This window comes from Notolabrus celidotus, chromosome 18 (assembly GCF_009762535.1).
Source record: "Notolabrus celidotus isolate fNotCel1 chromosome 18, fNotCel1.pri, whole genome shotgun sequence".
Lineage (NCBI taxonomy): Eukaryota > Metazoa > Chordata > Actinopteri > Labriformes > Labridae > Notolabrus > Notolabrus celidotus.
The window spans coordinates 27,061,137-27,074,182 of NC_048289.1; the positions used below are offsets into that span (position 1 = coordinate 27,061,137).

At 42.2% G+C, this 13,046-nt stretch overlaps 1 protein-coding gene across 1 annotated transcript in view; it reads left to right on the forward strand.

Annotated features, from left to right (window-relative positions):
* The window catches only part of sema4gb (sema domain, immunoglobulin domain (Ig), transmembrane domain (TM) and short cytoplasmic domain, (semaphorin) 4Gb), a 55,642-nt gene extending 48,107 nt beyond the window's left edge, over positions 1 to 7,535 (forward strand). Inside the window, exons 13-15 of the mRNA XM_034707315.1 lie at positions 242 to 396; positions 4,280 to 4,341; positions 4,974 to 7,535. Of these exons, the coding sequence (XP_034563206.1) occupies positions 242 to 396; positions 4,280 to 4,341; positions 4,974 to 5,944 (1,188 nt within the window). The 3' untranslated portion in view covers positions 5,945 to 7,535. The remainder of the gene's footprint in view (positions 1 to 241; positions 397 to 4,279; positions 4,342 to 4,973) is intronic.
* The last annotated feature ends 5,511 nt before the right edge of the window (positions 7,536 to 13,046 follow it).

The following is a 13,046-nucleotide window of genomic DNA, read 5'->3' on the forward strand; positions in this document are numbered from 1 at the left end:
ATGGTAATATTTTAGGCCCAAATCCTGCAGATTAATCTTCTTCAGACATAAAATTTTGCAGAAACAGCACCTTCATTTTTTACAAACTACCAAATCTACCAGTAAGTTATGATGAATCAGTAAATACCTGCGTTGTATAAGAGTTCATGATCATGTTTGTGCTTCTTGCTGTAATTTTAGGCTTTAAAGTAATTTGCAAACAAAGTGACAGGCAGATTAAGAATTCATTATTTGTTTACAGCGGAGCATCTACGTCGGCTCCAGCTCAGGAGTGGTGCAGGTTCCGATGTCAGCCTGTCCGAGGTACTCCTCCTGTTACGACTGCGTGTTTTCCAGAGACCCGTTCTGTGGCTGGGACGGGAGGCAGTGTGTGGAAATATCCACCCGAGCAAAGAGGTATGGGAGCGCACACCTGTACTCTAAATGCACAAAGTGTCATCAGTAAATACACAAACAGACTTGGAATGACTCACAGGGTTTTTTAGAAAGTAGTAGAAAACAAACAACACACAGGCGTAGAGCTTAGAGAAGAAACAAAGAGATTGGGGAGGAGAAGAGCTACATTCTTGCAGAGACGGATGAATTTGCATTGCTCCGTCATGGATCCAGAGTCTATACTCCCCAAAGCCTCCGCTGCAGCTCCACCTGTTTGTTCTTCTCTATTTCTGATCTGCTGCTGCTGCTGCTGCTGCTGCTGCATGCATTTGAATGACAGAAAATATCTAAACTCTAGGAATAGAAAAACAGCCAAAAAATACCAACACTGCTTACTTTAATTTAAAAGAGGACACAAGTATTTACCTCATGTTAAGGTTAGAGTAAAATCACATGTTAAACTGTCCTCATGTCTTTGTTCTTACCTCCTCATGAGATGAATAAACTCACAAACATGGATTAATCATCCAAACAGTGTATATTTTTGCATTACATGACCTTTTGTAGTGGATATTTATTTCTGTCTTTTGGGCCAGAATGAAATACAAGAATCTTATTAATTATTTATACGTCTCACTGTCGCTTCCAGCTGAATTTCTGTGTTTTAAAATAATGAAGTCGACCTGGATTTCTCCTGCATCTCAGCAGGAGCTTCCTTCTGCTGGGAGAGGGTTTGGACTGAAATGATGATAAACCTTCCTCTAAAAACAAAACGAAGATTGGAGATTAACTTTGATTCAGCATTAGAGTGTAATCTTTGACAAAACAGCAAAGAGTGTTGAGTTAAAGCTACAGTAGGTGAAGTTAGTTAGGTAGATATTTAAGGTGGTTTGGAAGTGCAATGGGAATTTACAGAGGAGAAAACACTTTTACTGAGCTGGAGACAAATTTACATTTTGGAAAACATTTTTATATTTTAAAATACAAAATTACACTTTTACCAAAAACAAAACTAATTTACATTCAAGAAAATACATTTACAAAATCAGAAACACTTTACATTTTTACCAGTCACGAAACAAATTTACAAACAGCAGATTCTGATTGAAAAGGAATTTACCAAATACAGGAAGTGATCAAGGGAGCGTTTTATTGATTTTCAAAATAAAAGACGTTTGTGATATGATACGTTTGTGCAACAGCCAGGGAATTCATATATATATTTGACTTTAACAAAATACTTTGATTCAGACTGATAAGAGAACACCTCATATGTTCCTGCCAATCACAGCTATATCTCATTTGGAATTTCAAAATAAAAAACACTGGAGATTTAGCATAATATTACAATGATTTTGGATAAATACAAAATGAGATTATGAACAAAATCCCAGTTTCTGCTGAATACTGTTCCAATAATAGTCCGAATTAAAATGACTCAGTGGACTACTTGGGGCGCTGGTGGTCTAGTGGTCTAAGCGCCCCACATACAGAGGCTACAGTCCTCTTCGCAGGGGTCGCCGGTTTGATTCCCGACCGGCCGACCATTTCCTGCATGTCTTCCCCCACTCTCTACTCCCCATATTTCCTGTCTCTCTTCAGCTGTCCTATAAAATAAAGGCATAAAAAAGCCTAAAAAATATAAATTTAAAATGACTCAGTGGAAATTTGGATTTTGCTCATTATCTCAGATTTACTGATATTTTTTCAAATTTCGTTTGGCTTTTATTTTGAAAGGTAACATCAGAATGACCTGTGATTGGAACCCGAACCCTATCACTTCCTGTATTTGGTGCATTCCTTTTCCGGCCCAATCTGACGTTTGTAACTTTGTTTCAGGTCTAGTAAAAATATTACACCATTTGTAAAAATGTTTCTGATTTTGTAAATTTATTTTCTTAAATGTGAATTTGTTTTGGCCTTTCTTAAAGTGTTTCATCCTTTGTAATTTTGCATTGCACTTCCCAGCCCCCGTAGATATTTGGTTCAAGAACAAATGTTGTTCATGGCTGTCACTAATGAAATGATTCCTGCAGGAAAAGTAGAGTAAGTGCGATACATGACTAAATATCATTAGTGATATTCCACAAAGTACATGTGGTAAGCTGCTAATAGTAGAAACAAACATTCAAATACAGATAGGTTTCTTTGGCTCACTCTTTGTACTGCAGCCTGTACCTCTCCTCCTTCACTCTGCATGACTGAGCTGCAGACATCTTAATCGTCCATTAGCAGCAGCAGCAGCAGACACATCTGCCCCTCCTGTGGATTTGTTTTTCAGGGGGCAGCATCTCTTTTAGAGAAAAAGCAGAGAAAGACTTGAATGTTAATGTGAGATCTAACACTTCTCTGTATCGGACTGCACAATGCCCTCTTCATTCCTAACACATTTAATTACCTAAAGGAGTTAAAGGTCTGGTCCTCGGTGGGTTTTATTTACAGAGGTAGTTGGATATGGAGATAATGATAGATGAGAAAGATATAACGTAGTGAGAAAGCGTTTTGATATGCTGCTCACTCTCCCTGGAACTTTCTACACTTACAACAAAATTGCAAACTTTGCTTTCTCTTTCTGAATTCAAATGATTACTGCAGAAAGTTGATGTTCCCCCTTCTGACTGCAGATGTTTTGGGTGTTTTAGAATGAGGTTAACCTCTTTAACTCACTGTTTGAGTCAATACTTAGTTATTTTTATGATTTAAGACAGCTCTTATGTTGTTTTAAAGCCAATAGAGCAGCATTTTGATAAGGGTGACCTACTTAAGACTGTGATTTATGAAGGGGTGGCATGAAATGTGCCTCCTCAAACACACATCACACAGCATAAATAATATAAACTCTCTCCTGCTCTTAATCAAATTATAATAGTCACTTTTTTTTCTTAATTTCTGTGTTTGAATCTTAACTGAAGGGACTAATTGACCACCGACACCACAACACACACAAAAAACTGAAATACATTATTATTTAAAGCTCCTGTGAGTAGGCTGAGGTCACAATCTGTACATTCATCAGACTATTTAATAAAAAAACAAAGTGAGGCACACAGAAGAGTTACTGCTTCGTCCACAGGGGGGCGCCAAAATCACCACAAACCTAACATTTCTCACAGGAGCTTGTAGATGGCAAACAGTAATTGCATACTTTAATCGTTGTGTTGACAAATAGAGGTAAATACCTGACCTGCACATCGCTCTTTTACAAGATTGAATCTTGAGCTCAGAGATGTTGTTCATAAGTGTAATACAGTTCTGTGTCCACCAACAGCATTATTTTGCATTATTTTGCATTATCTCAGTTTCAGAGCGCTCTTCCCCTACGCCTACTGTTATAGGTTGTGAAACTTCTGCTTCCCCTAGCACTGACCATTAAGTCTGTTTTGAAATGCTTTATATACTTTATATTTGCTTTAATTCAAAGGAATTTTACAAAGACAACATTTGATGAAAATTGTGTTGCAGGATTAGTAGTATCTCTTGACCTGAGATCAGCACCCTGGTTAAAAAAAAGTATAGTTAGTTTCTTCTCTATTCCGGCTTCCAGCCTTGTTGTTGACAAAGCTGATATCAGAAGTCCCGCCCCTTGCCTTGATGCCTAGTTCTGAAAATGCAAAACAGCATTGGTTTTCTATAGAAGGTAGGCACTGCCAGCTGATGGTCTACTGATACCAGGTCCATTTTTTATACAGTCTATGAGAATGCTGTTGATGGACACAGGCCCTTATTCATGATTTTGTGATATATATTTTTATAGTTCATTTGTAAATGTTAGCCACAGACTCTTTGTTATTGCAGGATTGTTGCCATGACTACAACAAAGTTAGACATTTTTTTTAAGACGGTTTTCCTGGTTGAATAAAAATGTTTTGAATTTTAAAACATTTGCAATATGACCTTATTTCAGGGCAAACCTAACCCAGGACATTGTGAGAGGGATCCGAGGCTGCAAGGAAAACTCAGGAAACGGTATGACTAACGCCACACTTAATCACCTCCCCACATACTGTACCTGCATTATGTAACATACATCACTTTAAGATTTGAAAAGTTGAGCACTTAATTTTACCTTCCATGCACTGCCTTTGATGAGTTTGCCTGACACTCTGAGATTATGAGGTGAGAAAAAGTCCAACACACTCCGTTTTTTTTCTGCCTGAAAACTGAAGCATTTAGAGGCTAACAAAGGATTTCAAAGGTGTTTGAGTCTTTACCTTCCCCCAGCTCACAGAGCACACATCTTAATAAGTTCCTCTCTCGCTGTAGGTCAGGCGGTCTTGCCGGCTGCGTTGCGGGGCTCCTTACATTTAAAGAGGCTTATAAAACATGATGGAAAGTGATGCTGAAAGGTTGAGCCGTGCAGGGTGCTCACCTGCACTTTGAAAACTTGACCTTCAGTGACCTGACCTCTCTGTAATCATCTCTCCGTCTTAATCCCTGCAGATTCTCTATAGAACTGTAGAATCTGTTGTATTGACCAATCAGCAGGGTTTTGTAGATGCAGAGGAGGCAGATACGTTCCAAGATTTTACTCTCCTGATTCACAATCTCTTCCCTCTCTTTCTCTCACATGACTCTCTTTCTCTCTCTCTCTGTTGCAGTGGTTCATCGGAGGCGCTCCGTGATGTCGGGTGATGATGTCCTGCTCCAGTGTGAACTACGCTCTAACCTCGCGACCCCACGCTGGACGCTAAACGGCAAAGAACTCCAGGGATACGGCCTCAATGCGGGCTACCGCATCGGTACAGACGGCCTCCTCATCATCGGAGCTCGCAACCAACAGAGCGGCTCCTACCGCTGCTTCGCCGTGGAGAACTCTGTCTCAGTCCTGGTTTATCTTTACACAGTCAAGGTCCACACAGACCCGTACTTTCCTGTGGAGCCAACAGTTACGACCGACCCCACGACAGTCTCCAGCCCAATCGTTTTCTCCACCACCACCCCCACCGAGCAGCCTCTCCCCTCGCCTCCTGCCCCGCTGCCTTCGGGATCTGAGTTCCAGACCTACCGCCACATGGAGGCCGTTTACATCTCTCTAGTGGCGGTTCTTGGAGGCCTTTGCTTAGTGCTGAGTGTGGTGCTGCTTTATGTGAGCTTCTGCACCAGACGGGCCGCAGCTCATGACCGGAAGTTCTCCCATCAGGGGTTGCAGGTCCTCGGGGGTTCTGAAAGAAAGAGGAGCTCTCATCTTGAACTTAAAACCATCTCCAGCCACTGCAACGGCCGCCAGGGCCGCCGATCCATCTCTGTGCCAACATTCGGGGACCTTGGTGATGGATTTCTCCAGATAGTTCCAGGTGAGGGGCAGTTTTCCCCGTGCAGAACACCTCCCCCTGCACCTCCTCTTCCAATGCCGCCGCCACTTCCCAATGTGGACTACGCAAACGGGCTCTCGGCCACCCTGCCCAGCGTGCTGAGGAAGATGAACGGGAACAGCTACGTCTTACTGCGGCAGGCTGATCCAGACGGTATGTCACCGCTCTACCACTCCTTCACAGAGGAGCTCAACAGGATCCTGGAGCAGAGGAAACACACGCAGCTAGACCTGCAACCCGATGAGAGCTCCATCTAGGACCCCTGCAACAGTATTTTGTCCCACTGTTATTTATTTTTACCCCAATGGTGACCCATAGTCGTGGGGAGCACTGACAATTGTATGAAAAGCTGCTGTTATTTATCCAGTGTCAGAGTCCTGCCTGATCGGTAATGTGCAGCCTCCTGTGTCTCTCATGATTTCACTTCAAGAAAAGACTGGCCGGAGTTTGAGAAAGTGGAGACGTGAAAACATCAACCATTGACTGAGCTGTTACAAATTATCAAGAGTAGGGAGCTTAATGATGCTACCTCAGAGAAGGCTCTCTGGAGACTCGTGAAAGATGGCGGTAAGAGGACACAAACATGCAACGGGAGCTAAATAGGGCACGGATACAAAAATAAATCAGGCCAGGAGGTATTCATGAAAGTTGGAGACTGTGGAAGTGTCCATGAAGTTTTTAGTGCCATGTGATGTTACCCCCTCTCTGGAGCTGAAAGTGATCACCACCTGAAATCTATCTTTTGTGCATTCTTACATGTCCGAGATAATCGCCTTCATTCCACCAAATATAAACCCCACAACCTCTTCAGGTTTGGCAGGTTAACTCATCTTTTACGGGACAAACTGACAATTATAAAAGTTTTTACACTGTCCAAAAGAACAGATCTGAAACATCGGTGAATTCATTTACAAACAGTCCACCTCCTGTTGTGTGTCGCATCAGTGGCTACCTTCAAATGCACTTATCCAACACACTAAATGACTGCTCTATTTTATTTAAAACACACTCAAGCATATGTTAGCATCCAACAGGCACGTGGATGCACACGCTTCTCAAAGCTTAAGGTATATTTTATGTGAGTTTCACTTTAAGTACCCAGATCTGTTACAGAACACAAGAGTTCAGACAACAAATGTTACATTTCAGTTCATTCAAAGCACTCTTTCTTCACTTTCCTCTGTCCTGATGTAAGTTGCAGTCAATACTTCACCGTTTCATCAACATTTGGTGCCGATAGAAAACACCTGTAGCAAACCCTGAAGCAGTTTTCCCTCGTGTCTTTCTGTTTCTCTGCGTGTGTGAAAAGAGAGAAAGGGGAAGCAGCTGTATGAAAGGCAGCTTGAGCAGGTAGTTTGTGGTCAGATTGATTGAAATCACTGTCGACCACAGGCTGGCTTCGGGCCCAGGAGGCTGAAAGGAGACTACAACACAATAGAACAAAGCATTGACTGTATATAAAGATGATAAAGATGGACGATGTGCCATCAACTCTTCCTGTTGTGCACAAAAGTGAAGCCAAAACACCCCCTGGGATGGATGGGCGCTGACATTGTGTAATCTGGTGCACACAGCACAGAGGGAGACTCATTTATCAACAGAGCTGTCGATCATTGTGCTGTATCCTTTTTTTTATAGCATCAAATGATTACAAAAAACTAAACTTTTCAGACAAATGAATACTTGGACATAAATCAGCATTATCAGAGACGTGTGTTTTCATTTCAAAGTTTGACCCGTGTCCCATGTGTTCATATATGACCCTTTTCGACTGAGGCAGTTTCAGGGCCGGTTCGGAGCCGGTGCTCAATTGAAAATTAAATTTTTCTTGTTTTCGACTGTGAGCGAATCGGCTCCCAGCCAGGAAAAACGGTTCCAGAGCGGCTCCAACTCTTTGCTGGTCTAGAACCGCTTACATTAGGGGGCGAGGGGCGGGGTTGCCCGCAATTAAAAAGAGGAGGCAGGCTTTATGACCTATACTGCAACCAGCCACCAGGGGGCGAGTGAGTCGTTTTGGCTTCACTTGAAGGGCGCTTTTTTTTTTTTTTTTGTTATATTTTTGGCCTTTTTGCCTTTATTTTATTGGACAGCTGAAGGGAGACGGGAAATGTGGGGAGTAGAGAGCAGGGGAAGACATGCAGGAAACGGTCGACCGGCCGGGAATCGAACCGGCGACCCCTGCAACAAGGACTGTAGCCTCTGTACGTGGGGCGCTTAGACCGCTAGGCCACCAGCGCCCCACTTGTAGGGAGGTTTCAGTTCGTTCATCTTTTATACAGTCAGTGGTGTAAACAGATGAGGTGCTCTTCTATATTTATACATCTTAACGCACTATCCTTTCTCTCCATCAGCCTGAAGCTTTGTTTTCAGATCCTTCACAGGACCTTAAAGATTTTTCTCCATCTGAGACATCAAGGCCTTGAAGCTTCATGCAAAGTTTAAGATAAAAACACTTCAGTCTTTCATAAATTTGCAAAACAAATGGTTTTCCTTAGAGCCCTTAAAGTGACTTTCGACAGAGGTGTGTGTCCTCTGTTGCCAAAAAGCTGAATCAGAGAGGAGTAGACCTTCACACATGAGGCATCATAGTGTTTACCTTTCCTCTTAGCAATGCCAAAACAACAAGAGCTGCAAGGTGAACGGCCGTGTGATTATATATCACATGTATAACTTACAGTGAAGTGACTGTAATGAATCTCTAAGTGGTTTGTAAACGTGTCACGGCCGGCGTTAAATAAATATCTGTCATTCAGGCAAAGTGTTGAATCAGCGCTTGTGGTTCAGCAGCAGCCCTGAACGGCGGCTCGCTGTGTGCATTTGTCACAGAGCGAGGGTAGGTGACAGCCACAGCAGCGCTTGGCTCACTTCCACGTAAAGAGGAGGGGGGGCCGGGCCGTCCTGTCTGTTTGCATAGAGCGCTGTCGTCTCTGCAGGTAGAAGCAGAGAGGAAACATTTGACCCGAGCGTCCTGGTCAGCCGTGCAGAAAGAGGATGTTGATACAGGGAGGCAGGGACTGTTTTGCACTTGTGGGTTTTTTAGCTGTCATCTTGTCTGCCTTATAAACCGTTTTAAGAACCCTTTAATGAGCCTGGTCAACCGTTAAATACATTTATAGTGTAGTGCAAGAAAGTCTCACTAAAGAGTGTAAAAGTGTCCTCATCTCTTCTCACTTTTTGTCTTATTTCCTTTTGTTTTGTGTGAAATCAAGGTTGATGCTCGTGAAGGGTTGTTAGTGTTTCATTCACCCTTTGAATCAAAGAGAACTTGAGTGCAAACGTTGCCAAAATACATTTCATACACACGTCACTGGACCGAGTATGAGCTTGTCTTTTTTCAAGCAAACAGAAACTTCACCCTTAACTTCACCTGATTCCTATCACTCCGTCATCTCTCTGTGACAGTATGACAATAATATCTCTAAAGATAAATATATTCTGTTTCATTGTAGAAATGGAAACCATGAAATTGCCATGCAACATTGTTCACCTCTGTGTGGCATTTGATCTGCCATACATTTTTTGAGTAGTTTTTTAAAATTAGTTATTTTGCTTAAAGCTGCTGTGAGGAAATTTTGTTTTGTATTGATTCTGGCGCCCCCTTGTGGACAAAGCGATACCTCTTATCTCTTGTCCTATACATGCAAAAGTAGTGTTTTCAACAAAAACCTCACCCTGTTGTCTTTTAACAGTCAACTTTATCAGGCAATGTGAATATTTTCCATGAAAACAGTCAAATAAAGGCAGTTTCTGATCATCTGGTCTGAAACCTACCCCCTCAGGATGGTTTCAGGCATTAAAAATGACAACAGAGAAGGTGTCAGTGTTGCTGCTGATGGTCTTGTTGGCTATTGAAGGTCATAAAGAGACATGGGTATCATTTTCAGTATGTTTCTCAGCCAGTTCAAAACTCCTCACAGGGCCTTTAAGTATTGAACTTAGCTCCAGCTTACATAGCAAACGATATAAAGCGATTCAAGCTTTCGATCAACGGCATGACTGCAATTTGATTTGCTGACATCTACCACCTGACAGTAAAAAGAGGAATAGAGTGGTAGTACTATGACATTGGACTTCCACCAGATCCGTCCGGTCCGCCTCTGATCCGCTGTGGTCCAGGGCTGCCAGACATCTGGAGTCATGTGACCTAAGTTTTCCAGTAATTACTGAATCAATGATTCTCCTCCTCCTCTCCTCATCCATGTTGTCGTTCTGGTCCTCTGAAAACCTCTGACCTGTTGACTCCAGGCCTGGCTCCGCTCATCATGACGGTTTGTTGTTGTAGTTAAGTGAAATACGATCTGGTGATAACACAGAGTGTTTGATTCTGAAAATTAACCGGATGTTTTCATTTTGTTTTGGTGCCTGACTTCCTGTCCTGCTCCATCTGCTCTGCTGAGATTGATGCGTCGTGCTCCGGCATCCGGCAAAAATAGAAGTCTTGTGTCTCTGATCCAGAGGGTTTAAACCTGCCGGATCAGAGACACAGCCGGAACGCAATGTAGCGGATCCAGTGGAAGTTAACCGACTAGAATAGAAACCTATCAGATCAGAGATGGACCGAACATGGATCTGGTGGAATTTGGCTGTGGCTAGCTGCCCTTCTAAAACTCCCCTTCAAAATAAAATATAGAAATACTTTAGCCCAAAATTACTACCTTTGTTTTTTTTTTTATTGTGGCCTTAATACCCCTCTGAAATTATCATTCTTTTTAGGAGATGCCAAAAGCTTTCAGCTGAGTTTAGTTTGAAACTCTGAGCAAATTTGAATTTGGAGAATATTTTTTGGGACTTATTCAAATCCCTGTCTTTCTCATCATACGTCCATTTGCACTTTGATAATAACCCTTTTTAACTTCGCCATCCTTACAGTAGCAATGTCCAGGTGTGTCCACTTTCACTATATGTCCAATAAGGTAGCCAATATTTGGTGGAGCTGAATAGAAAACCTCTTAGAAGATGTTCTATTATACATTTTAGATCCCGACAAAAGTATTTGTGTTTGGCATTTTATAAATTGAATTTGAGAGAGCTTTGTGGTTCACACTCCTGCCTGAACTTTACCATTCTTCTCTTGAGGTAACAGACAGTATTAGGTTTTTATTGGTGTATAGACAGATCCTTAAAACTGCCTTCCCACTCAAACTGACCTCCCTGTCTTGGCACTTCATTGTATAAAAGACCTTTCAATTACATCACCAGCTGGTTTGTGCGAGCTTCGTTTGGCATGTTAGTTCTTGAAATTTCAGTTCTTCATTTTTTGGCATTGTGCTCCGGATCATTTTCCAAACCTGAAGGCTGCCTCCACTTCTTGTCGGTGCAGAGAACAGATGACAAAACGGCAGCTCGTGTTTGCAGATTTACATTTGCATGTTTTCAGCTCTGTGCTCGTCAGCCTTCACCCTTCTTTCTTGTTTTCATTCGTCCTCTCTCTCTCTCCTCACCGGTGCTCCTTTTGTTCTCCCCTCTCTTCCCCTCCGTGTGACAGTATCATCTATTACTCTCTGCTCACATCCACACTCTCACACGAGGACCCTGCTGATTTTACAGACCACCCTGATGGCCCCCTAATCAATTAAAACCAGTTTCCAATGAGCCCTGGGGTTTGTGATTTATGAGAGCAACTAAAAAATGTGACTTTTCAGCTTTTAGAGAAAACTTCATTTCTACATTTCTAATTAATATTATAGTTTGGGAGATGATTATCATTACACACATATCCTGTAACAATCAGACGTAAATGATGTTACTGTTTTTAATCCATGGTAATTTATGATGCTGTTGGTGGGCATTTCATTTCATATAAATCAAAGCTGTTCAGAATTTTTCTTTAATTGCAAATTTAAATATTTCTGCACTTAAAGCTCCTGTAAGGAACTTTCTGATTGTGTCATTTTTGTTGTCCCACTGTGGAAAAAGCAGCACCTCTTACACAGGACTTCAACCAGATCCGTGTCCAGTCCGTCTCCGATCTGCTGCGGTCCGGCTCAGTGCTCTCTCGCCAGTCAACTACCACCGGTTGCGTTTTCAGAACGCAGCACAGAGCAGGACCGCAAGACAGCTTGCGTCATGTGACCGAGGTTACCCTGCGGTAATGACTAAATCAAGGATTCTCCTCCTCTCCTCATCCATGTTGTCTTTCTGGTCCTCTGAAAACCTCTGACCTGTTGACTCCAGGCCTGGCTCCGCTCATCATGATGGTGTGTTGGTTTTAATTTTGTTTTGGTGCCTGACTTCCTGTCCCGCTCCGTCTGCTCTGTTGAGATTGATGCGTCGTGCTCCGGCATCCGGCAAAAGTCTTGCGTGTCTGATCCGGAGCGGACCCAGTGGAAGTTAACACATTGACTAGAATAGAAACCTATCAGATCCGGTGCGGTGACGGATCGTACACAGACCGGACACAGATCTGGTGGAATTTGGCCGTTACAGCTGATTTATTTTTGTACATGTGGGTATTTTCTGACAAACATCTCCCCCTGCTTTCTGTTAACATTTTCCCTCACTGTGAATATTTGTTGTGTCAAGTTAAAAAGGTTTCTTCAGTGTGCTTTTAATTGCCTCATCTGACACCTACCCCCTCAGAGCGGTTGCAGGCACAAAAAGTTCCAGTAAAAGAATTGTCAGTCTTGTTGCTGATGGTGTCATTTTGTTTTGTTGCTCATAAAAAGGCATCACTGTGAACTTCAGTCTGTTTCATAACCAAGTCAAAAACTCCTCACAGGAGCTTTAAGCACTTATTTTATCAACTTTGTTTAATGAAGAGCCGTCTTTGAAAGAAAAGGTTCATCTGAATCTGCATCCACTGCTGCTGCTGCTGCTCATTCATCCCGTTTAAGGACCTTCTGTTTACACTGGATATTCACTGTATGGACTTTTGGCTAAACTAGCTAATTTAATAGCTACCTGTATATTGTTTCTGTATTTAAAAAAACACACAGAGTTGTTTATCCTGCATTTAAAAGCATAAACTACATCCTGCTGTCAATATGCAAGATACAGTTATGTTTATATTGATTATGTCTCCAGGTGTTGGCCAAAGAGAGGTGTAAAGAGTTCACGATTTGCACTGTTTTTGTAAGTATTGTGTTAAAAGTCATTTCCTCTGTGAGCTGTGACACTCTCCATCGTATGTGTTCTGTATGATTTGTTATGTAGACGATGAACTCATCTGTGCTGTCTCCTCTGAGTTCAAGTGGCTGAAGTCACGCCCTTCCTTTATGTAAGATAATTTCTCCCCCTGAGCTGTTCACAGAAAGGACTTCACCAAGTTGTCTGTTTTGTGTCTTATTTATTTGAGCTTATTAAATTTCCACTTGCTTCTGTGCAGATTAAAATACACTTTGCATTGTGTGCTCCCTGGGA